This window comes from Lathyrus oleraceus, chromosome 6 (assembly GCF_024323335.1).
Source record: "Lathyrus oleraceus cultivar Zhongwan6 chromosome 6, CAAS_Psat_ZW6_1.0, whole genome shotgun sequence".
In the NCBI taxonomy this organism is placed as follows: Eukaryota; Viridiplantae; Streptophyta; class Magnoliopsida; order Fabales; family Fabaceae; genus Lathyrus; species Lathyrus oleraceus.
In genome coordinates, this window is record NC_066584.1 from 2,066,658 (window position 1) to 2,094,294 (window position 27,637).

The 27,637-nt window shown below is 34.3% G+C and overlaps 1 protein-coding gene across 2 annotated transcripts; it reads right to left on the reverse strand.

Moving 5' to 3' along the window:
* Nucleotides 1-18,660: 18,660 nt before the first annotated feature.
* On the reverse strand, nt 18,661-20,502 carry LOC127093461 (uncharacterized). 2 transcript variants are annotated; one of them, XM_051032388.1, is made up of 4 exons: nt 20,002-20,502; nt 19,800-19,865; nt 19,628-19,702; nt 18,661-19,426 (listed from the first exon to the last, which is right to left on the reverse strand). In XM_051032388.1, exons 1-4 carry the CDS (start codon nt 20,308-20,310, stop codon nt 19,049-19,051), a joined length of 828 nt encoding a protein of 275 aa, XP_050888345.1. In that variant the 5' UTR covers nt 20,311-20,502; the 3' UTR covers nt 18,661-19,048. The 2 variants fall into 2 exon arrangements, with proteins under 2 accessions (XP_050888345.1, XP_050888346.1); XM_051032389.1 differs by having other exon boundaries at nt 19,800-19,862; nt 20,002-20,499.
* Between the last annotated feature and the right edge of the window lie 7,135 nt (nt 20,503-27,637).

Consider the following 27,637-nt stretch of genomic DNA (forward strand, 5'->3'; position numbering starts at 1 on the left):
ATATGTTTACAGAGGAGTTTGAATTATTTCGTATGGAACTCGGAGAATCTATGGATTCTATGCATATTAGATTCCTCCATTTAATCAACAAACTAAGCAACTTAGGTAAAACCTTTTATAACAAAGATTTTACTAACAAAATATTGAGATCTATATGTAGGGAGTGGAAACCAAAGGTTACCTCTATAAAAGAATCAAACGATCTTAGTATTTTGGATATTACATAACTGTTTGGAAAGTTAGCCGAGCATGAGAATGAACTGAAATGACTTGTCGATAGTGAAGTAAAGTCTAAAAGGAAAGAAAGTGACAACCCTAACTAAGAAACTTCTAAAAAGAAAGAGACTAGTTTATTCGTCAGACACTACAATTGATACTTAAAGAGCTACAAGCTCAATCATTCCAACAAAGGACTAGTAAATTTCATAAATACTCACCCGCCTAAGAAAGAACACAAGAAAAAAGGATTATGATATCACTTGTTACGAGTGCGGAAAACCAGGACATTATAGAACCACATGTTAAAGTCTCACCAAACATCATAAAAATAAAGATAAGGAATTCTACAAGATGAAAGGAAAAAGATCCAAAGGTCGCAGAGCCTACATCACGTGGGAAGAAGAGAATGAGAGTTCTGCATTTGATTTTTGCTCGATTTTAGATGATGAGTGTACCCACTTTTGTTTGATGGCACGTAAAAATGTGAAACTTTAAAGGTATATACTTATGAACCCGATGATGAATATTCTTTTAGTGAATTGCTGAAAGAATTCAATGACATATATGTAGATTCTATAAAAGTGTTAAAGAAAATTTCTCTCCAAAAAGAAATTATTTTAAAACTTGAAGATGAGATAAATCATCTTAGTCATGCTTTAGAATCTCTTAAGGAAGTGTATACATCTCTGGTTGATTAGCGTTATAATGTTTCAAATACTTTAATTGAAAGGATAGAAAAAGTAGAATGTGTTACTTATCCAACTTTGAAACTTGATATTGACAACTAATTCATACAATTTCACTATCTTGTACTTGTTCTAGCTTTTCAAGTGATAGAAGGATGATTTTTTAAGAAAAACCCTCATGTAACTAAAAGAAATAGAAAAAGCATTTCATATAAAGCTATTTGTCATTATTGTGGTGATAAGGGTGACATTAGGCCTCTTTGTCATGTTAGGAACATTCAAGTTCTCTATGGTAAAATGACATGGATTCCAAAGTGTGCCTTAAGTAACCCTAAAAGACTCAACTAAAATTGGGTACCTAGTTCTATCTAGTGATATTTTATGCAGAAGTATTTAGGAATCTTTATGGATTCTCAACACAAGTGGAAGAAGATGTATCCAATCATAGTTTTGATTGTATTGAACTCTTTTTGTTGTATTAGTGTTGTTTGCTAACGTTACTTGTGTATAAAGTTTAGTCCTATATCATCGTAATTAGTATGATAGTTTCATTATCCTTTATATTTGCGTAGTTACACTTCATTTATCTTATTTGCTTTTAATTTATTTTCGTCTACTTAGAAGGATATATTCACGTTGCATTTGATGACTCCTCACCTCAAAAGACGGGGAAAGACATTTGTTCTGATATTTCAGGTTTGATAACAAAGAAGTTAACCAACGATGAAAGTTCCAAAGAGGATCCTCCTCCTTCATTAAAGGATGAAGACATTAAGGAATATAAATAAGAAATATTACATGAGGATGATAAGCAAGAGACCTCGAACAAACTGCCTCAAGATTGGACAATCGTAAAGGATCATCTGTTAGATCAAATTTTGGAGATATCGAAAGAGGTAGTTTGTAAGTATGAGGCCATGGGTATAAAAGTATAGTTTGGAGCTCAAATGTGCTTATTGACAAAGAAGAAAGAGGAGTGAATTTCTACATAAGTAGGTATAGAGGTATAATCGGATCCTTACCCTATTTAACCGCGAGTATGCCATATATCATAATTAGAATGTGCATGTGTCTTATATATTAAGCATCACCTAAGGAATAACACTTTAAGATCGTAAAACATATTTTGAGGTATCTTAACGGAACCTTGCATCACAATCTTTAGTATCCTAAAGCTAGTGCTTGTAGCTTAGTATGTTTTTCTAATTCCAATTTTGAAGGGTGTAAGTCAGATAGGAAAAACACTAGTCGTACCTATCACTTATTTGTAAGTTTTTTGTTTATTGGAACAATAAGAAGCAACAAAACTTTGCTCTTTCTACATCTGAGGCTGAATATGTAGCCGCTGGTAGTTGTTGTGTACAAATATTATGGCTAAAGCAACAATGACTAGATTATGATTTAAAATATGGATGTGTTTCAATTAAGTGTGATCGTACTTGTGAAATATGACTCACTAAGAATCTGGTACTTCGCTGGGACAAACACGTTAAGATCTGACACCATTTTCTTAGAGATCATATGGAAAAAGGGGATGTTTTTTTAATACGTTGATACTAGAAGTCAGCTTGCTGACATTTTTATAAAATCATTGTCTTTGGATCCCTTTCACAATATTTTTAGGGATTTGGGATTCTTATACTCTTCCATGCTTTAAATAGAATGCGGATTTTGTTTACTTTCATTTTCTATATTTTGTTTTCACTAACACTATTTTGTAGCAAATCATAGCTCTTACCGACTACATTGGTATGTCTTCATAACTCTAGAATCCAATTTTATATCATTGTATGTGTTTGTTGTAACACCCTTCTAATTGCCCCAAAATTTTATAATTTCAAATAACAATATATTCATCAGAGTAATTATGCCCCGAAGGGTGTCACACAACCATTTCACCACAATTATCAAAATGTCCTGTCATGCTCATTTATTAAATCAAAATAAGGTTCTTTTGCATAATTCGCAGCGGAATAAAATCCAACATCAATGTAAAGCATGTAACACGATACATGTAAATCATTCAACAACCAATATCAAATTAATTAAAACACCCCCTCCCGATGTTACATCTATCAGAGCATGACCCATAAGAACTACTCTAGACTCCAAGCATTAGCTTCTACTCGATTCATTTCTCGTTACCTGAAAAATAGGTGTAAGGGTGAGTTCCTCAATCGATAAATAAGCATTATACAACATTATGTAATGTTAAGTAATTAACGCATTAAATCACCCTAATCATACTACGCATTCAGCAACAGCAATATCCGTTCCAACAACATACTTAACAGTAGATTCTTGACCACAATCAACATCAACAACACAACACCACACACATATAGTACTGGAATACATCCATTCATATTATATGCCATACATTCATTATGCCATGAGACTCTACACATGCGGTACCGACTATTCTTGAACATATAGTTCAAGCTCACCGATCCCTCCGGATACGGCTACTAAGCTCATTAGTCCCACTCGTTGAGATCTAATGACTCACTCACTAATTCCTCACCATGGGAATTAGCTACAGCCCCGAAGGCTAGACTATGCACACTAATCATCTAGCATGCAAACATCAACAACAAACCCACAATGGTTCACTCACTAATTCCTCACTATGGGAATTAGCTACAGCCCCGAAGGCTATGCTATGCACGCTAATCATCTAGCAATGCAGCATCAACAACAATTCACAACGGACATAAGCTCACACATATAAGCCATACAACAGTCCATTCACAACACAGGCATAATATATACATTCACATCACTATGCATGCCATCATACATCATCAACACATCATTATTATGCAATTCAATTAAACACAGTATTAGCACTCTCTACTAATACTTATACTGCTCACAACAGCGGGGTATAATTCCCTATCACATCGTATACCAACATAGGTCAGCCCTCAATTATGTACACCACATTGAATATCCAATTTTTCCACTCTGCTCAACTGGAGGGAGTCAGCGCGAAACTCCTTTGCGTCGACGCATGCAGTCGGCGCATGCCTCACGGGTCAGCGCACAAGTCCCTTGCGTCGACGCATGCAGTCGGCGCATGCCTCACGGGTCAGCGCACGAGTCCCTTGCGTCGACGCATGCAGTCGGCGCATGCCTCACGGGTCAGCGCACGCCGACCCTATGGTCGACCGCTCGCGCGCAGACTCAGATTTTCTGCATTATTCCAGGGTTCTGTCAGCTTACGCAGATCCGGTTTTTCCGGCCGTTTCCTCATCTGAAACCATCTCTAAACATAACAATTTGTTTTGGTAAATTGGTAGTACCGATTCAAGTTTTTGGTTGGGGTTCTTGCCCTAGTCTAACATTCAAGACTCACACAACTACCGATTAAATTTACAGATTTTACACAGTTTAACCAACATCAATTTCAGCATATACAGTTCCAATTAGGGCTAACTTAACGGCTTATCACTACCCACGACATATTATCCCATAATACCCATTAATCGACGATAAACCCCCCTTACCTGAGTTAATCCGGCGATTTTAAGCTTTAGCTTTTCCGTTCTTCAACCGTGCTCTTCAGTTTTTCTCTTGCCCTTTTTCCTCTTCTCTGCAGCTTCTCAACTTTTCACGTGAAAACCCTTCTGTTCCAAATGAGGCTCTTTTCTCTTATTTCCAACTTATATATTTTCCAAATAATAATAATAATAATAGTAATCCAACAAATAATAGTAATAATAAAATTCCCAATTATTTAATTAAATTAATAAATAATTATTAACTCAATTTTAAATAATTATTTTATTATTATCGGGGTGTTACAACTCTCCCCCACTAAAAGAGTTTTCGTCCTCGAAAACATACCTCAAGCGAACAACTCTGGGTAAGATTCCTTCATCTTACTCTCCAGTTCCCAAGTCACGTTGCCACCTGCTGGCCCTCCCCAAGCTACCTTCACCAAGGCAATCTCTTTACCCCGCAACTGCTTCAACTCTCGATCCTCGATCCTCATAGGTGATGTTTCAACAGTCAGGTTATCTCTCACCTGTACATCATCTACTTGGATTACATGCGACGGATCATGAATATACCTCCTCAACTGAGACACATGAAAAACCTCATGCAAATTCGCAAGCGACGGCGGTAAAGCGACACGATAGGCTACCTCTCCTATCCTTTCTAAAATCTGATAAGGACCAATGAATCGAGGTGTCAACTTCTTTGACTTCAAAGCTCGACCAACGCCAGTTATCGGAGTAACACGAAGAAACACATGATCTCCCTCTTGGAACTTAAGTGACTTCCTCCTCTTGTCATGATAACTCTTCTGACGACTCTGAGCAATCCTCATCTTCTCCTGAATCATCTTAATCTTTTCTGTAGTCTGTTGAACAATCTCTGGTCCAACCACAGCACTCTCACCGGACTCATACCAACATAAAGGTGTCCGACATCGCCTACCATACAAAGCTTCAAACGGTGCCATACCAATGCTCGAATGAAAACTATTGTTGTAGGTAAACTCAATCAAAGGCAAATAACAATCCCAAGCACCTCCTTTTTCCAAAACACAAGCCCTCAACAGATCCTCTAATGACTGAATCGTCCTCTCAGTCTGACCATCAGTCTGCGGATGATATGCAGAACTCAATCTCAGCTTAGTTCCCAACGCCCTCTGCAAACTTTCCCAGAACTTCGATGTAAATCTAGGATCTCTGTCCGAAACAATACTCGACGGAATACCATGCAAACTTACGATCTTCTCAATATACAACTCGGCTAATCTTTCTAACGGATAATCCATTCTGATCGGAATGAAATGAGCCGATTTCGTCAATCTGTCAACAATCACCCAAATAGCTTCAAAATTCTTACTCGTCCTCGGTAAACCAGAAACAAAATCCATACTGATACTATCCCACTTCCACTCTGGAATAGCCAACGGTTGCATTAGCCCAGACGGCTTCTGATGCTCAATCTTTGACTTCTGACAAGTCAAACAGGAGTAAACAAAACTCGCAATTTCTCTTTTCATTCCCGGCCACCAAAATAACTTCTTCAAATCATGATACATCTTCGTAGCTCCCGGATGAATACTCAATCCACTACGATGTCCTTCCTCAAGAATACTCTTCTTAAGCTCAGTAACATCCGGAATACACACCCGATTACCAAATTTCAAAATACCATTCTCATCAACTCTGAATTCACCACCTTGGCCTTGATTCACTAGAGTCAACTTATCAACCAAAAGCATATCAGATTTCTGACCTTCTCCAATCTCATCCAGAATACCACTTGTTAACTTCAACATTCCCAATTTAACACTATTGTGAGTGCTCTCACACACCAAACTCAAATCTCTAAACTGTTCAATTAAATCCAATTCCTTAACCATTAACATAGACATATGTAATGATTTCCGACTCAATGCATCAGCCACTATGTTTGCTTTACCCGGATGGTAATTCAAACCAAAGTCATAATCCTTCAGAAACTCTAACCATCTCCTCTGTCTCATATTCAGCTCTTTCTGATCAAACAGATACTTTAAACTCTTATGGTCACTGAAAACTTCAAATCTTGACCCGTACAAATAATGTCTCCATAATTTCAGAACAAATACCACAGCTGCCAACTCTAAATCATGCGTCGGATAGTTCCTCTCATGAACCCTCAGCTGTCTCGAAGCATAAGCTATAACCTGCTTATTCTGCATCAACACACCACCCAAACCCAACAATGAAGCATCACAGTAAACCTCAAATGGTTCCGACGAACTCGGTAATATCAGAATAGGAGCAGTAGTCAACCTCCTCTTTAACTCTTGGAAACCTTCTTCACATTTTGAGTCCCAAACGAACGCTTGCCCCTTTCTGGTCAACATCGTCAACGGTAACGCCAACTTAGAAAATCCCTCAATGAACTTCCTATAATAACCGGCCAAACCAAGGAAACTTAGAATCTCAGCAACAGACTTAGGAGCTTCCCACTTAGATACCGCTTCTATCTTAGAAGGATCAACAGCAACACCACCTCTTGAAATCACATGACCAAGAAAACTAACCTCTTCTAACCAAAATTCACATTTAGAGAGTTTAGCAAACAACTTCTTTTCTCGTAGAACTCCTAAAACCAATCTCAAATGCTCAGAATGCTCTTCTTCAGATTTCGAATACACCAAAATGTCATCAATAAACACCACAACAAACTTGTCCAGGTACGGATGAAAAACCCTATTCATATACTCCATAAATACTCCAGGCGCATTAGTCACACCAAAAGGCATTACAGAATACTCATAATGTCCATACCTTGTTCTGAAAGCAGTCTTCTGAATATCCTCAGTCTTCACACGTATCTGATGATACCCAGATCTCAAGTCTATCTTGCTGAACACACTCGCACCAACCAACTGATCCATCAAATCATCAATCCTCGGCAAGGGATACCGATTCTTGATCGTCACTTTATTCAGTTGCCTGTAGTCCACACACAACCTCATAGTACCTTCCTTCTTCTTAACCAACAACACTGGTGCACCCCACGGTGATACACTCGGACGAATGAATTTCTTATCCAATAGATCTTCCAGCTGACTCTTCAATTCAGCTAACTCAATAGCAGACATACGATACGGAGCCATCGATATCGGTCTAGTACCAGGTACCAAATCAATCGAGAACTCAACTTCACGCTCTGGCGGCAATTCATTCACTTCTTCCGGAAATACATCAGGAAAGTCACACACCACTGCTAGATCACGAATCACCAGTTTATCTTTAGCCTCCAAAGTCGCTAACAGCATAAACAATTCTGCCCCATCTGCCACTTCCTCATTCACCTGCCTCGCTGATAGAAACAAACTCTTTTCTTCCTCAACTTCAGGAAATATCACAGTCTTATCAAAACAATTGATAGAAACCCGGTTAAACACCAACCAGTTCATACCCAAGATAACGTCAATCTGTACTAGAGGAAGACACACAAGGTCTATCCCAAAATCCCTACCAAAAATACTCAAAGGACAACTCAAACAAACTGAAGTAGTAGTCACTGAACCCTTCGCAGGAGTATCAATCACCATACTACCCAACATCTCAGATATCTCTAACTTAAGTTTCACAGCACAATCCAAGGATATAAAAGAATGAGTTGCACCTGTGTCAATAATAGCTACAAGAGGAAAGCCATTAATATAACACGTACCTCTGATCAAACGATCATCTGCAGAAGTCTCAGAACCTGATAGAGCAAAAACCTTGCCTCCTGACTGATTCTCCTTCTTCGGCTTAGGACACTGTGGACTGATATGACCCAACTCTCCACAGTTGAAACAAGTTACAGTCTTCAACCGACACTCTGCAGCCAAATGACCACCCTTGCCACACTTGAAACACTTCATCTCAGCACTGGTACACTCATGAACACGATGTCCAGCCCGACCACATCTATAACACTTAACAGGAGCACTAGAGTCTCCCCCACTAGGCCTCTTCATCCCACTCTGCTTCTGAAAACCTCTGCCAGCTGCATACGGTTTTCCACGATCCATCTGATTCTTACCCTTCCTATCAACCCTCTGCTGATAGCTCTCTGCTCTAGCCTTGGAATCCTGTTCAAAAATTCTGCAACAGTCAACCAAGTCAGAAAACACTCTGATCCTCTGATATCCAATAGCTTGTCTGATCTCAGGACGCAACCCGTTCTCAAACTTCACACATTTCGAAAATTCTCCAGCAGCATCATTATAGGGAGTATAGTACTTTGACAGCTCGGTGAACTTCGCAGCATACTCAGTAACAGTCCGGTTACCCTGCTTCAATTCCAAGAATTCTATCTCTTTCTTTCCTCTGACATCCTCGGGAAAATACTTCCTCAGAAATCTCTCTCTGAACACAGCCCAAGTAATCTCAGCATTCCCAGCGGATTCCAACTCAGTGCGGGTAGCAACCCACCAATCATCAGCTTCCTCTGACAGCATATGCGTACCGAACCTGACCTTCTGGTTATCAGCACACTCAGTTACTCTGAAGATCCTCTCTATCTCCTTCAACCACTTCTGAGCGCCATCTGGATCGTATGCTCCCTTGAACATTGGAGGATTGTTCTTCTGGAACTCACTCAACTGACGAGCAGTTCCCATTCCCATAACATTTGGATTCCCTCCAAGTACTCCAGCTAGCATACCCAGAGCCTCAGCAATCGCAGCATCGTCTCTACCTCTTCCAGCCATCTCTATTCTGAAACCCAAACAAACTAAAACAATAAGTACTGATAGGGTTACACAACACCTATCCCGTACAGGGGAAACAGAATAACTACGACTCGACTCGACCGACTATGCTCTGATACCACTAATGTAACACCCTTCTAATTGCCCCAAAATTTTATAATTTCAAATAACAATATATTCATCAGAGTAATTATGCCCCGAAGGGTGTCACACAACCATTTCACCACAATTATCAAAATGTCCTGTCATGCTCATTTATTAAATCAAAATAAGGTTCTTTTGCATAATTCGCAGCGGAATAAAATCCAACATCAATGTAAAGCATGTAACACGATACATGTAAATCATTCAACAACCAATATCAAATTAATTAAAACACCCCCTCCCGATGTTACATCTATCAGAGCATGACCCATAAGAACTACTCTAGACTCCAAGCATTAGCTTCTACTCGATTCATTTCTCGTTACCTGAAAAATAGGTGTAAGGGTGAGTTCCTCAATCGATAAATAAGCATTATACAACATTATGTAATGTTAAGTAATTAACGCATTAAATCACCCTAATCATACTACGCATTCAGCAACAGCAATATCCGTTCCAACAACATACTTAACAGTAGATTCTTGACCACAATCAACATCAACAACACAACACCACACACATATAGTACTGGAATACATCCATTCATATTATATGCCATACATTCATTATGCCATGAGACTCTACACATGCGGTACCGACTATTCTTGAACATATAGTTCAAGCTCACCGATCCCTCCGGATACGGCTACTAAGCTCATTAGTCCCACTCGTTGAGATCTAATGACTCACTCACTAATTCCTCACCATGGGAATTAGCTACAGCCCCGAAGGCTAGACTATGCACACTAATCATCTAGCATGCAAACATCAACAACAAACCCACAATGGTTCACTCACTAATTCCTCACTATGGGAATTAGCTACAGCCCCGAAGGCTATGCTATGCACGCTAATCATCTAGCAATGCAGCATCAACAACAATTCACAACGGACATAAGCTCACACATATAAGCCATACAACAGTCCATTCACAACACAGGCATAATATATACATTCACATCACTATGCATGCCATCATACATCATCAACACATCATTATTATGCAATTCAATTAAACACAGTATTAGCACTCTCTACTAATACTTATACTGCTCACAACAGCGGGGTATAATTCCCTATCACATCGTATACCAACATAGGTCAGCCCTCAATTATGTACACCACATTGAATATCCAATTTTTCCACTCTGCTCAACTGGAGGGAGTCAGCGCGAAACTCCTTTGCGTCGACGCATGCAGTCGGCGCATGCCTCACGGGTCAGCGCACAAGTCCCTTGCGTCGACGCATGCAGTCGGCGCATGCCTCACGGGTCAGCGCACGAGTCCCTTGCGTCGACGCATGCAGTCGGCGCATGCCTCACGGGTCAGCGCACGCCGACCCTATGGTCGACCGCTCGCGCGCAGACTCAGATTTTCTGCATTATTCCAGGGTTCTGTCAGCTTACGCAGATCCGGTTTTTCCGGCCGTTTCCTCATCTGAAACCATCTCTAAACATAACAATTTGTTTTGGTAAATTGGTAGTACCGATTCAAGTTTTTGGTTGGGGTTCTTGCCCTAGTCTAACATTCAAGACTCACACAACTACCGATTAAATTTACAGATTTTACACAGTTTAACCAACATCAATTTCAGCATATACAGTTCCAATTAGGGCTAACTTAACGGCTTATCACTACCCACGACATATTATCCCATAATACCCATTAATCGACGATAAACCCCCCTTACCTGAGTTAATCCGGCGATTCTAAGCTTTAGCTTTTCCGTTCTTCAACCGTGCTCTTCAGTTTTTCTCTTGCCCTTTTTCCTCTTCTCTGCAGCTTCTCAACTTTTCACGTGAAAACCCTTCTGTTCCAAATGAGGCTCTTTTCTCTTATTTCCAACTTATATATTTTCCAAATAATAATAATAATAATAGTAATCCAACAAATAATAGTAATAATAAAATTCCCAATTATTTAATTAAATTAATAAATAATTATTAACTCAATTTTAAATAATTATTTTATTATTATCGGGGTGTTACATTTGTTCTAGAGTTGTGCATTGGTTTTCTTATTATTCTCATTACTTTACTCATTCATCCCCATCATATATTTTTGATTGTTTTTATTTGCATTTAAGTCTTTTTAAATGTGTGTTGTTAATTATGAGCGTTCGAGCATTTTTATACTTGTTCATGCATTATTTACATTGTTAAAGCATTCCTTTACATACAAGTTTGATCACTTAATTTATTTTTGTTGGATGTTTGTGTTGCATGTCTATTTGCACTTTGTTGTATATACGTGCCTATCTTCGTGTTTTATATCCGATTTTGTTGTTGTATATTCTTATTAGTTGTTTAGCTCATATGTTCATTTGGAATTATTTGTTTGTGGTTAGTTACTTGGTTTTTAGACATATTTCAATATATCTCTTTTTGATGTTGCCAAAGGGGGAGAAATTGCAATGTAAGTCTCTAATTGTTTTATGCGTTTTATGTTGTGGTTTGTGTGAAATCTTTTAGTGGGTGCACAAACACTTTTGCTTTTTTCTCAAAGTCGACTCAATTCCAAGTGTAATCTTGCCAAGCATAAAAAAGGAAGAGAATGTAGTTGTATATCCCTAATACATTCAGGGGGAGTACCCCAATATGGTGATTTTGTTGTTTGTCTTATTGCTTTCATTTTCATCTACTTTCGTTTATTGAGTCTCCTTCATAATTGCACATCCTCTCTGAATCAAGTTTTTGAAATGATTCATTTTTTAACATGCATAAACCAATTTTTATGTTTGAATTTTGATCATAATGGTTAAAGTCAATTTCCTGAGTTAGTGAAACAAAAACTATAGGTAATATCAACTTAAGTAATATGCGAAGTGAAGTCTCAAACTATTTTAGAAAATTTGAAATTTTGATATTTCTTGTGTGTGATTCGAATCATTCACACTCCATGAATCGAATCAATCAGAACAAAGGCAAAATAAGAAAATTTAGGTGTATGGGATTCAAATTGCAGATTACATCTTATTCAAATCTTGTAACTCTATGATTTGAATCATAGTTTGTGCATGACTTGAATCACAAACTTTCTTGTTATATCTAACTTGTCTATTTCAAATCACGCTTAACACATGATTCGAATCATGAACCTGTGTAACTCGAATCACAGTTAAATAACAAGAATTCATTATTAGATATTGTTTCACACTACTTGCTCTTTTTGACTCAAATCATGAAATGCACTTGACTCAAATCAAACTAAGTTTTTCCATCTATTTTTGTGTTTTATCTCAAGCACATATAAAATCATTTTGTCAATGTTTTTTTCATAAGTGAATCTTATAATCAACATTGTGGTTTTCTGTGAAACCAACTCAGTCCCACTTTTGAAAGTTAAAGAACTCTTGCAATCAATTTTCTTTCCTCTTCAACTTCTTTTTATTTCAGATCTTGATCATGAGAGGTTTTGTAATTTGATTGAAGGAGATATTCTCTTGAAATTAGTCATTCTTGAATATTAGGTAAAGATTTTAAAGTAGATTAAAAGATTGAGGTTGTTGTCATTGATGATGACGAATTCCAGGGAAAAGAATAAGGTTGTTCTCTCTAATTCCCTTGGTAGTGACCGTATCAAAGGCTACAAGCATAATTCTTCTTAAATCTTTGGATAATTCATTGATCAAGGAATCATTAGGATCAACGGATTGATTTCTCCACACGAAGGCTTAGAGAAGATTGGTGATATTGGAAGATTCAAGAAGTGTTAATCGAGTAAAGATTTCGCAAAAAAGTTTGGCATTACATTCTATACAAGTAAATATCCATATATGAGATTTTATTTTTCTAAGCATTATTTTGTATTGGTGATTGTATGAACTATTGCAAATATTTGTCAAACAAAAAGGAACAATGCAGGTTCCAATGAGAAACCATTGAAGAGTGCACATAACAAAGCGAGGACGAATGTTGAAGCACTATAAATCTCGATGTCATCTCTCTCCCTTACTCTCCCTTATAGTGTAGTTTATGGCTTATTCAATTGGTAGTGATTTAATACATAAGCTTAGGTTTTGTTAGAATTGGTATCTAACCGAGCTCAATTGGTGATTTAATCTGAGAAATAATTAAGGTTAGAATTCATTAACATTGAACGTTATATAAACACATATCATGGAGAATACAACTGAATCAATTGAATAATTTGTGTATCATCACAATATCATCTTTGGTGTTCGTGAATTGATTTAGTGTTAACATGATCAAATTTTGAAAAGTATAATTTTCATATTTTTGCTTCAAACCTCCGACACACTTTTGAAAAAGCGGTTGATTTTTTTTGGGTCTATTCACCCCACTCTAGACTATTTTTTTAATTCCGTATTCACACCCAACAACTTGTTGGAAGGTGCTTGTTCTACTATTTTTCTCCATATAACAGTTGAGAACAAAACTATTTGGAGTTGATGCGACGATTGAAGTAGTTTGGGAAATCAAATTCATATGTCACCATTGCTCGTTTAGTGAGACCCTATTTTAGGCATAACGAGCTTTGCTTGTTAGAAGGTGCTTTTTTACTGCATTTTTGTGTTGTCTTGGTTCTTTTTACTTGTACTCAATGAATACACGATTACAAATTTCATACAAGCGTTTTATCATGTTTTAATGATAAATGAGGATTTTTCATTGATTACTTGCAAAATAAGTTAATAAGTGCTTATGTATTTTTATGTATTTTTATGTATTTTTGGTACTTGTCATATGTAGTTAAATATTTTCTTTAGAAAGTGTTAAGGATTGTCTATGTGTTGTAATAATTTTTACATAGTGTTATTCTTTAGTAGTTATTTGATTAAAAAAATATGGTTTTTCTCCATTTTGGAGTTTTCACAATATATTATTGTGTTATTTTGTTCCTTTATTTTTTACGCTGATTTTATCCAACAAATGGCATTAAGAGCCTTCAACTTTTGGGTAGAGATGTAGCGCCTCCCTCTCTTGTGGTCAATTAGAATTGACCACATTGTCTCTTATGATTTCCTAAGACTCCTTAACAAGTGATATTAAAGACTAATCTAGCTTAATGGAGGATCATGAAGTGGATCACGTGTTGGATCCTATTATAGGAAGTTGGAAACTCACACTTATGGGGGGAGATTTATGGGTTCAACTATGAGTGGTTAAGTCTCACATTGCCTATGAATTGGTAAAATATTATATTTATATGAGAGGACACTTGTATACCTGATTCCATTAGGGTTTGGATGAAGATGTAGCATTTTCTTTGAAATTGTTGTCAGTATCATCTTTTATTTTGATGTTCTTTTAAATTTGATTTTTCTATAATTTGATTTATCCATATTTGTAATGTGTGTAATTTCATTATTTCACTTATTCAATTAGATTTATATTTGTATCTACCTTTACATTTAATAAACTAAGTTTGGACCTATGTCAATGTGTTATTAGCCTAAGCAAATTAACCAAATCAATATGTTGAGTGTATCTTGAAACATAAGTTAGAAATCCTAAAATAATATTTTGCTATAAAGCTTGATTTGAATCAAGCATTATGCTGACTTGAATAAAACATCAACATAAAATATAGAATTTGAGCATGTAAACCTTATTAAAATCAGGGATGTGTGCGGTTTGAATCACAATATTTCTTGACTCAAGTCACAATGATTTTTTATTCGAATCATGACAATAAAGAATCTTTTAAAATAAAACTATGATTCTAATCACGCTTTAGCTTGATTCAAATTATAAATACAAATCATGATTAAATCCAAAATGGCAACTTCCTCATTTGACTACATTTACTCAAGTCGATCTTTCTATTGATTCAAATCATAATCTCATGATTTGACTCGAATCAATTTGTTCATTCCATTACTTTTTTCGGTCTAACCTCGTGCGCCTATTTAAACCTTAAGTGTATTTTTTTATACAAAGATTTGTTAAATTTTTAATTGACACGAGTGGTGTCAAGATGAAAAAGAAGTCTCACAATGAGATTCTTCCAATCTAGTGAGATCCAAATCAATATTTTTCAAGAAGCTTGAGAAAAACTAATGATATTTTTTCCTTTCACAAACACTTTTCCTCCTTGATTCACCCTTGTGAAAAACTTCCTAGAATATTGATATTGTGATATTTAGGTTGTGTCATGTGAGATTGTTTAGATAACCTTCATCATCTTCAATCTTAAACCAAGAAACCATTATTGTGGTGCTCAACTTTAAAGATTGAGTGTGAGTCGTAGATCTAAGATACATTAGGGAAGCTAATTTTGTTTTGATGATTTTTTTTTATGTGTATAAGGAAAAAGAATAGCTTAATATCTATGGTCAGGGACGGAGGAACGTATATCAGTATGGGGGCATGTGCCCCCATTATATTTTTTAAAATAAAATTTAACAAAACAATATATTTAATTAAAATTATATATTTTAAATTAATTAAAATAATAATATTATTATGAAGATATTATTAAAAATTAGGTAAAAATAATAAAGTATATAAATATTTGTTTAGGATACTGTCCAAAAATTAATGTGAAATTAATGTGAGTTTTTTTATTTTCAAAAATTAAATCAAAACGTGTGAGACTAAATATATTCGAATTGTTTTTTTTATAATTTCAAAAATAATTTTTCCCTAAACCTTTAAAAAAAATTGATTTATAAGATTTTATATTAATATTATGATCTCATAAAAAACGCATAAAAAAATATTTTTCATGATAATAAAATTTAGAAAATTACAAAAATAAAAAATTTAAAAAAATTATTAAATATTTTTTTAGAGATAAATTTCATTAAAAAATAAATATAATATATATTTATGATTTTAAAATATATAATATATATTTATGATTTAAAAATAAATGAAAATAAATTTATATATTAATATATTGCCCCCACAGTTCAAAATCTCTGACTCCGTCCCTGTCAATGGTATCTAGTTTTAATATCTAACAAGAGAAATATTTTTCTATACTCCATGGAAGACTTAATGGGACCGAGTAAATGTTATTGCAAGATGAAGTTGGGGGTTATCTAGTCATTATTGAGTAAAACAATCACCCAGACAAGGAACTAGTAGGGCCGAGTAAAAGTTGTTGTAGAACGGAAGGTTGGAGCATGATTATTGTATCCAGCGAGATCGTTAGATCAGAAACATTGAAGATCTTGAATGTTTACCGTTTGAGTATTATGTTTCAATGGAAGGAAAAGTCAATTTAGATCTTTGTTGGCTAAATTAGTTTGCTTGTAGTGCTCTTATTTTTTATTATATATTTTTACAAAAAATACTTGTATATTAACTTTGCAAATAATAGAAGACCTTAGAATTTTCAATGGTGAAACCATTTAAGATTGGACTAAGCTCTAGCGAAGAAGAATGAGCTGAACCACTATAAATTTGGTGTAAATTTTTCTTCTTCCTATCTCTTTTACATTTATGCATTATTTCACATATTGTAAATTTTCTTACTTAAAGTATTTTATCATATAATTTTAGATCTGTGATGTATCTAGTTCATTGATTATTTTACCCCTTGATTATATTTGTAAAGACTTTAGTTTTGGATTAATCAATCTTTGATATACATCAATTTTGAGCTATTCACAAAATTGAGTTACGATCATTATTGAATTGCTTGTAAAAAACAACTTCATTTATCTCAGTTATGTTGAATTTTGATTGAATCATACATCTTTGATAGACATTGAAACATGTAGTCTTTCAAACCATCCGCTATATTTTGCTTTCATCTTTCATTTGTGCTTTCATTTATTGAACTCTGATTTTATATCATAAAAAGTTTTTTAAAATGGTTTGAAGGGATTGATCTATTCATCCCCTAGACCATTTAATTACCATATTCTCCCCCAATATTCTTATCTTGTGATCTTGAAGCATTGGACCCGTTGTCGCTCACAACATCCCTAGACTCCCCAACAAGTGGTAGTTGCAACTTTACTTGATGGGGTATAAAAAATTTCAGTATGCTTTGTGTTGCAACTTTACTTGATCTTCCACGTCAATATATAAATTTATAGTTAGTGTTAGTTGGAAAATATTCTAGTTGTAACGTCAAACTTTTGAAGTCCAGTGAGTCTTGACTTAGATAAAGTTATGCGAAGAATCATTTATGGCTTGAGAAAAGTTTAATTCAATGACATGTTGATACAATCAAGATAACAAAACGAGTTAATTAGTACATGAACATTGATTTATATTGATGGAAAGTGTAATGTCAGACTTTGTCGTTTATTAGGTTCCTGTCAACATAGAAGTTGTACCGTATGTTTTTAGCATGATTTTTGACACAAAGAAATTCTTGGAGTGGTTTTACTTCAAGTGAAATATAATCTTTTAGTGGAGTGTGATAGTTCTTTTGAACTATGATTGTCGGTGAAGATAATTTGAAAATTCTTGGAGTGATGTAGCTTCAAGTGATTATACTCTCCTGGTGGAGTATGATAGTTCTTTTGAACTATGCTTGTTGGTGAAGAGATAGTGAAAATTCTTAGAGTGATGTAACTTCAAGTGACTATATTATTTATGGTGAAGTATGATAATTTTTTTGAACTATGACTACTAGTGAAGACAATGTAAAAATTATTGGAGTGATGTAGCTTCAAGTGACTATACACTTATAGTGAATTATGAGTTCTTCGAACTATGATTGTTTGTGTAGATAATGAAAGTTGATGTTTTAGTCGATGTATTATTTTCAATCAAGGTGGAAGTATTGGTATTGGTTGAAAATATATTAAAGAACTCCCACATCATCTAGTATTGTAAAGACATAGAGAAGCCAATACTATATAATGGACTATAGTTATTTGTTTAAATGCACTAGTAAAAAATCTTTTAAACTTGTATTAACTTTTTTTACCTCTCATACTCTTATGTTAGAATGTTGTAAGTAGTAGTTAAATATTTGATTTAGAGAGTGTGAATGTACTAGAAATTGTGGGGATGGTTGAAGGTATTTTATGTGTTGTAACAAAATATGGTATTAAAAGCTTTAAAGTTTTGGATGGAGATGTGATGTGACGTCTCCCTCTCTTGTGGTACTAGAGTATTGATGGTACTTCAAACTTCCTCGAACTCCCTGACAAGTAGTATTAGAGTTTGATTCGGCTTTATGGGGGAACAAGAGTATATTCAACTTTATGGGAAACAGAAGGTAAAACTTATGTGAATCTTGTTATGAGATGTAAAACACTTATATTTACATAGAAGATTATTAGATTCAAATGTCATTAAATTTCACGACATCAATGAATAAATAAAATATTAAAATTTTAAGAGACTCATTCGTATATCTCACGTACTTAGAGATCATATCACTAAAATAAAATATATTTTTTTATAATATGTAGATGCGATGGCAAATACTATCAAAAGTTTACAAGCAAATTTGCGGTTTTAACTTGGAACTTAAGTGAATATTTCAATCCTAGCAATTATCTTATGTTACATATGATTCATAAATTTATCATATCATGTCAATCCTCGCAATCCAAGGCATTTGTGTGATATTTTGATTCTCTTAATGCACATTTTACATTATACCGAACGGAATTGCCTCCAAATGTAACTGAGGACTCACAAAAGTAGAAATCTCAAACGTTACTAAACATATACTATTTCCAAAAATATTTTGTTGACCAAGATGCACCAGATTTCCTAATGTAGTACTAGTTTATAGCAACCTTGGTTCAACATCACAATTTTTTCCTAAAAAAGAAATATTCATAATGAATATTCTTATATAACTTTTTAAATAGTTAAAAAATAACAACTTAGTGGTACTATCTACTAGAAGAAGATTGGTGTTCTTTGGCATTATTTTTCTTGAGTCTCAAAATATGAATCCTTCTCTGTCTTGCTTGATCTGCCATAACTTTGCTCAAATCTTTAATTGCTTCAAATGATATGTTCAAATCAGGAATGGATAATGGGCCCATATCACCACTGTTTCGGCCCATCGAAGATGATGACGACGCCACTCCCAACGACGTCGTTGGATCAAGCCCAAAATTGTTGGCATGATGAATTCTTTGCTCTTGATTTTCAGTAGTGGAATTGGAAGTGTTGACTGAATTTTTGATGATATCATTCAGTTTCATTGCGTTATTAATTTCTAAATTGGGAATCTTGTATTCATCTTTGGGACCATTGATATATAGCTGTAAAAATAGTAATTTCCATAAATAAAAAAACAGGGTTGGCCCCACCATGTAAAACAAACAAGTCCAAAAAAATATGGATCTTATAAATAAATACAAAAGGATAAGCAAAGTAATCCCAGAAACAAAAATAATCAAAGTAGATGAAATTTTGTGAATAAATTGAAAATTAATTATCATTAAGAAAAAAAAAGAGTATACCTCTTTTTGTTTTGCTTTCAATTTGGAATTGAAGAGCTTCAATTCTTCGCATTGACGTTTCACATTTGCAATCTCCTATTTACATTTCAAACATCAAATATTCAGAAAAACAGAAAAACACAATTGATGAAAATCCTAATAATTAGTAACAATAAAATAAAATAAACTTTACTTGAGTGGTGGAGTCTTTGGTTTTCGTCAAATTTTGGATAATACTAAGATAGTGTTCTTTCTTCTGCTGACACAAAACCAAACATCACCCAAAATTCAGAAAAGAACAAATAAAAGTATAAAAATATTGGGTATTTTCTTCCAAAAATAAAAAACTAAGAAAGCCATTAATACAGAGAAAGCAAGAGAGAGAAAACATTTACCCTTTTGAGAGAAGTTCTTTTTTCCGAATGCTTGGGTTTCTCATCTGATTCAGTTGTTGGAAAAGAAAGAGGGGTTGTTGGACTTGAAACTTTAGCTTTAACGGCGTCAGAAGAAGAAGGAGGAGGAGGAACAACGGTGGTTGCGCCGCCGCCATTAGAAGAGTGTTTATTAGAAATTGCAGATCTCTTCTTTCTGCACACCCATGAGTAGGGTACATGGCTGAACAAAGAGAAAGTGTTATGCAAATGAGCAAGAATTTGAGCAGTTTCAATCTCAGTCTCTAACCAAACGCTACTACTCTGTTCCATATCTCTCTGTTTTTTTGGGTTTGAAAGATAAAACAGTGATGAAGTGAATGAAATGGGACAAGTTTGAGAAATCCTTATTCTTATTTCTCGTTGGCTCAGGTACTAACAGATTGACACGTGTTCTTTTATTTGGAAATCACTTTTGTGCCTCACTCCTAGGGTTTATCGCTGTTTACAACTACTCGTTTGCAATTGGTAACTTGTGCATAGGAGTAGTAGTTATTGGAGGATACTTTTTTTCCATAACTATATCACTAATATAAAATTTAATTAAAAAACAAACTTTTTTTAAGCTGTATTTAAAAAAAAGTGATTTCACATTTTAATAATAGTAATAATAAAGAATCAATAATAGTATTAATATTTTACATACATGGGAAGTCAATTTGATAAAATTGTGTTATAAATTAAAGAGAATTTTTTTTTTTAAATGAATGTATATCTAAGGTGATATAAGTCAATTCTTAAGAGTAGTAGTTTGGTCTTTTGAGGAACAAAAATATAATTGAAATTCAATGATTAACTTATTCACTATGATTACATGAAACTAAGCGTATTGATCGTTTATAAAATATTTTTCACATAATTCTTGAGAAACAAATATGAGTTGTATAGTTTCACATTGTTTGGAAATTAGAGGTTGTATATTTTATAAGTGAGATGACTCATATACTCATTATTTTAAGATTTTGAGTGAATATGTGATGTCTTTCTCACTTGTTTGGGTGAGTCTTTGACCTTTAGATGAATGTTTGACCTATCGTATATGCTTCCCCCTCATGATGATCCATCAGTAGTATCACACCTTGGTTCAAGTAAGGGACTGACTCCTTGTATCGAAAGTCTTCCTGACATGGTGATGGTCAAGTGGCATGTCCTGTTGTAGTGTCCATGATGAGTATTGTGGATCATTTGATGCCTATTACAAGCAACATGATATTGCACAAAAATACTCTTTTTAAAACTCCTCAATTGAATGGTTTAGCAGGAAGGATGGATCAAACACTAATTGAGAGAGTAAGGTGTATGCCCTTTGAAGATAAGTTGCCCAATCATTATTGCGGTGACGCATTTTACACGATGGTGTATGTTCTTAATCTCACTCTTACTGTTGCTTTGAACAGTGAAGTTCCCAATAAAATTTGGTTTGGAAAGAATATCAAGTATGATCATTTGAGAGTCTTTTGTTGCAAGACTTTTTGCATATTCCAAATGATGGAAGATCCAAGGTATATGCAAAGTCAAAACAATATATCTTCATCAGTTATGGGCAAGATGAGTTTGGTTACATGTTGTATGATCCTATAGAGAAGTGGCTTATCAGTAGCCGTTATGTGGTGTTCATAAAAGAATAAACTATTGAAGACATTATTAAGGTGGAGAAGACTACACTCAAGAAAGATATCAATTTGTCTAATATTGATCCAGTTTGGTTAACTGTCCATAATATAAATACTATTGGTGATGATGATCAGAATAGTGAGCCACATGATTATGTTGATGATCAACAACTTAGAGATGAGGTAAATATTCTAAATAATGATGATGAAAGGGAGAATGATATGCCACAAGATGAGAATCTTGGTGAAGCTCCAGGATCATCTCAAGTTCAACTTACGAGGTCTAACATGCATATACAACCTTCTACAAGGTATAATTCTGATGAGTATGTGACCTTGACTGACGAGGGTGAACTTGAGTGTTATCAAGAGACCATGGAAAGTGATGAAAATCAAAATTGGTTGGATGCAATGTATGATGAGATGAAATCATTACATGATAATCACACTTGTGATTTAGTGAAGTTGCATGAAGGCAAAAGGGCTTTAGAAAACAGGTGGATTTATAGAGTTAAACATGAGAGCAACTCTAAGTCTCCAAGGTATAAAGCCATATTATTGGTGAAAGATTTCGAAAAAGAAAGGGTGTTGATTTTAATGAGATTTTCTCACCTCTTGTAAAGAAGTCATCAATCAGAACCATGTTGCGTTTAACTGCTACTCTTGATATAGAGGTTGAGTAAATGAATGTAAAAATAATTTTCCTTCATGGTGATTTGGAGGAAGATATCTACATGAAGCAATCTGATGGTTTTCAAGTTAAAGGCAAATAAGATCATGTGTGTAGATTAAGACAAAGTCTACATGGGATGAAGCAAACTCGAAGGCAGTGGTACAAGAAGTTTGAGTCTGCTATATGTGATCAATGATACTAGAAGACTACTTCAGATCCTTACGTCTTTGTTATAAAATTTTCTAGTGATGGCCTCATTATCCTGTTGTAACATATTGATGATATGCTTATTATAGGGAAAACTATTTCTAACAATGACAGGTTAAAGAAGTAGTTAGGTGAGTCATTTGAAAGACATGGTAATAGGTAAACAGATTTTTGGCATTAGATTCATGTGTGACAAAAATGAGAAGAAAATTTGGATGTCACAAGAACATTATATCGAAAAAGTTCTGTAAAGATTCCAAATGGAAAGTTATAAGGCAGTAAGCACTCCTCTTGCAACTCATTTCAAGTTGAGTTATAATCAAAATCATTCAAGTGAAGATTGAACATTTGATATGAAACATGTTCCTTATGTATCTGTTGTGGGTAATTTGATGTATGCAATGATGTGTACAAGACCAAATATAACACATATTATTGGTACAATTAGTAGATTTTATCAAATATGGGTAGAGAGCATCGAAATGTTCTAAAATAGATTTTAAGGTATCTTCGTGGTACTACTTGTGCGAGGCTTTGCTTTGAAGGGGATAAGCTTACTCTAGATGGGTACTCTGACTTTGATATGACTGGAGACATTAATTCCAGAAAACACACTTTGGGATACATGATTAAATTTGTATGAGCAGTTATGGCTTGGCAGTCCAAATTGCAAAAGTGTGTAGCATTGTCTACTATAGAGGCAAAGTTCATGTCATTACTGAAGCATACAAAGAGTTGCTATGGTTGAATTATTTTTGTAGGATCTTGGGTTTGTTCAAGACAAATATGCGTTATTTGTTTATAGTCAAAGCAATATTCATATTGGTAAGAATCTCACTTTTCATAATAGGTTCAAACACATTGGTGTGAGATGTCATTGGATATGTGATGTTTTTTACGCTAAGTTGTTGGAGTTAACTAAAGTTCCTACATATGATGATGGTTCTGATATCACTACTATAAAAAACCCTTTTACCTCGGTTGAAAAATGAATTTTACCTTAGTTTCATAAGCGAGGTAACAAAGGGCGTCATGGAAACTTTCCACCGTATCACTTGGGTAAAGTTCTAGCGAGGAGGAAACTAGAATTTGTCATGTGTTCCATCCCTAACAATCGTATTCTTTGGATTTTCAAAGTGCGCCACTTTCACTCTCGGTTGGAATTAATACCATAGGGATAAAACCCTATTCATAAAATTTTAATTTTAACCAGTTTTTTTCGCTTTAATTTGCAAAACATTAAATATGTTAATAAATTTTAAATCTTCCTCATTAGCAACAACAACAAAAACAACAACAACAAAATCAATAAAATCCTTAAACATTAAATCTCAATAACAACAACATCATCAAAAATAAAAATAAAAATAACACCACCACCACCAACAACAAAATCAATAAAATCGTTAAACATTAAATATCAACAATAATAACAATGACAAATAAATAAAATCAAAAGAATCATTAAATATTAAATTTCAACAACAACAACAATGAAAACAATATTAACCATTTTACTTGATACAACAACAACTAACATTAATAAGTATATTCATGTTTTTCTAACTAACATTAAACATTTTACATTAAAGAACCAACCTTGAAACATTTTCATACACTTCCAATCCATTCAAGATAATGGTGTTGTACTTCATGCATCTGCTTTCATTATCATTGTTTTCATTATGTTAAGTTTACATTTCAACACTTTGCATCTAAGATGGATACTTGTGGCATTCACGTTCTGATTGGATTTTGAGAGTTTCATGTGGATCACTAATGTTTCATGTGGATAGACGAGTAGACAGTGATTTGACCATTGTAACTTTATAAATGGATGACAAAGATTCGTTACTTAATATTTTCATCAAATTGGAAAAAAATAAAAAATAAAAAATAAAAAAAAATACGTTACTTTTCCCCTTGGTTCTCAACTAAACTGAGGTAATAAGTCATGCAATCTTTAAAAAAATAAATAAAAAGTGCTAAAATATAGCTGTTGGAATTCAAAGACGTGTTCTCTAAATATTGTACCCTCGGTTGCCAACTAAATTTGGATAATAATTAATAAAATAATATTTAAAAAAAATTAAAAGATGCTAAAATGTAATTGCGAGAATTCAAAAGTGTGTCCCTTGAATACTTTTCTCATGGTTTCTAGCTCTACCGAGGAAATATGTGATACTTTAAAAAAATATGTGACGCGTCAATGTTTAACACCTCGGTTTTTTGTTAGCCGAGGTGAATGATTTGTCATATAATATATTATTTGTAGTAGTGTATGATGACTAAAGCATTACCAAGAGGGAATTTTGAAGCTTTTTGTGATATTATCAGTTTGGAGATTTCCTTCACACATAGTTGTGAGGGGGAGATTTATTGAGTTTGGGCTCCGTTCCTATGTGGAGAAATGATAAAATATGTTATCCCATTTGTGTCTCACTTATTTAAGTGAAGAAAGTCAAATTTAGAGTTGAGAGAAAGCATAAGGCCTAAAAATATGCTTCAAAAGAGATAAAAGATGTGAGAAATCTATTCCTGGTTTTCTGCAACCAATCTTTGTAAATCGAAGATTCCAGATTCATTAATTGTTGGATCGAGCTCATATTTGGAAAGCAGGTTCACAATTCTCGTGTATACTTTTTAACCATTGGAATCTTCAAAACAAAGCATGAGTTGAGAGATATTAGCTTCACATTGAAGTTGCAGATTTGTGTATTTACAACTTCTTGTTTCTTATTTGTAAGCTAGTTAGGTTTCTGATTTTGTTGTTCTTAGCACTAGTTTTTGAATTATTTTAAGACTTTTTTTTACTATTTTATTATAGTGGAGTTATTTCTTTAGTCTTGATGAACCGTAGTTTTTTACTCTCACGAGGGTTTTCCACAATAAAATATCGGTGTTTTCGTGTGTCTATATTTGCTAAATTTGGTGCCATATATTTTTTTTATCCTCATAGGTTCTTATAAGTTTGGAGAATTTTATATTTGTTGCGTATTGGTCTGTTATTGTGTGTTAGTTTCCCATCAGAGTGGCATCAGAGCTCTTGGTTGGGGGCTATTTTACTTGTTTGAATAATGGAGTCAAATACAAAAATGAAGATGATGTTGTTAATGATTCTAATTACCATTTATGGAAGGGAAATATGAAATAATTTCTATTTGTGAAGAAATTGCATTTATCGGTGTTTAGTTTCACAAAGCCGGATTTTGTGTTTGATGAAGAATGGGAGTTTTAACATCTACATGGATGTGGTTTTGTTCGAAAATATGTAGAAGATAATGTTTATAATCATATTGCTAATGAGGCACATTCAAAAACTTTGTGGGAGAAGATATAGTTCTGATATGCCTTTAATCCAAGGAATAATAAATTGCTCTCGTTGAATAGCTTCATAAGTTTGAAGTATAAGGATGTGACTTTTATTTCATACCACTTGAGTGAACTTCAAGGGCTCTTTAATCAGATGTCAGGAATAATTATAAAATTTGATGATGAACTATACTATTTCCATTGATAGCTTTACTAGAGTCTTGGGAGACGTTTTGGGTTTCTATCACAAGTTCTACTCCTAGAGGTGTTGTTTCTTTAGAAACGGGTAAGGATGGTATTCTTAATGAGGAGATGAAAAGGAAGGCACGAGGTTCTTCATCTCAATCTGGGGTACTTTTCACTAAAAGTAGGGGGATAAGTCAGAAAAAGGAACCAAATGGTGGTAGAGAGAATATCATAATCAAGTTCAAGCAGCAATACAAGAATCTGGAGTGTCATTATTATCACAAAATAGGATACACATAAAAGTATTGTTATTAGTGGAAAATTGATAACAGATGCAATAAAGTCAAGTCTAAACAAAGAGATCATGAAGATCATGACGACGACCGTGTTACTACTACTGGTGATGATCTTGTTATTCTTCGTAATCATGAGTATGTTAATCTTGTATCAGATAAGAGCATGTGGATAGATGACAATGGTGCTACATTGCATGTTACACCAAGGACAAAGTTCTTCACATCTTATACTCTTGGTGACTTTGAAGTGTTAAGGATGGGTAATGAAGTTGTATCTAAGGTAATTGGTGTTGGTGATGTTTTCCTACAAACCAACATGGGAATGCAATTGTTTCTTAGAGGTGTCAAACATGCTCGAGAAGTTTACTTTAATTTGATCTTTGTGCATATGCTTGATGATTATGGTTATGACAATCACTTTGGTTTTAGAAAGTGGAAACTCAACAAAGGTAACTTGGTTATGGTTATAGGGGAGAAGCTTTCTAAAATGTATTGGATAAAAGCTTTAGCTTCTAGGGACAATGTGAATTCTATTGACATGGAAGCATCTTCGTGGCACATAAGACTTAGTCATATTAGTGAGAAAAAGGATTGAATTTTTTGGCCAAAAAGGATGTTCTTCTTGGATTAAAGAACATAAGTTTGGAGAAATGTTCTCATTGCATGGCTGATAAATAAACTAGAGTAACTTTCAAGAGAAATCCTCCCTCAAGGAAGTCAAAGTTTCTTTAATTGGTACATTCTAATGTTTATGGTCGATCAAAGGAAAATCTTTTAGTGGTGCACTTTATTTTGTTACCTTTATTGATGACTATTCCAAGAAACTATGGGTTTATGCCTTCAAGATAAAAGACCAATTGTTGAAGAAGTTCAAATAATTCGATGCATTAGTTAAGAGGCAAACATGCAAGAAGATGAAATGTGTTCTTCCTGAAATGGTGGGGTTAGACGATGTGTTTTCACTACTAGAAAAATCACATTTAACCTCGGACGTGAAATGCATTTAACCTCGGATACAAAGGTGAGGTAATGAAGGGTGTCATGAAAATTGAAAACTTTACCTCTCGGTTTTAAAAAAAATGATGGATATGTGAAAAGTTCTTGGGTTCGGTACCCAGGGAGACCTTTTTGGACTTCTGAAATGGAGAAAACACATGTCTCCTTGATTTTGTAATTTCGCCGACGGATATACCACACTTCCACCTCGGTTATCTCATAAAATCGAGGGGTAAAACAATTTTTTAGTTTATTAAATCTATTGTGGATTTCTTATTTCACTAAACCCTATATTGAACATATAACTTCTAAAAATT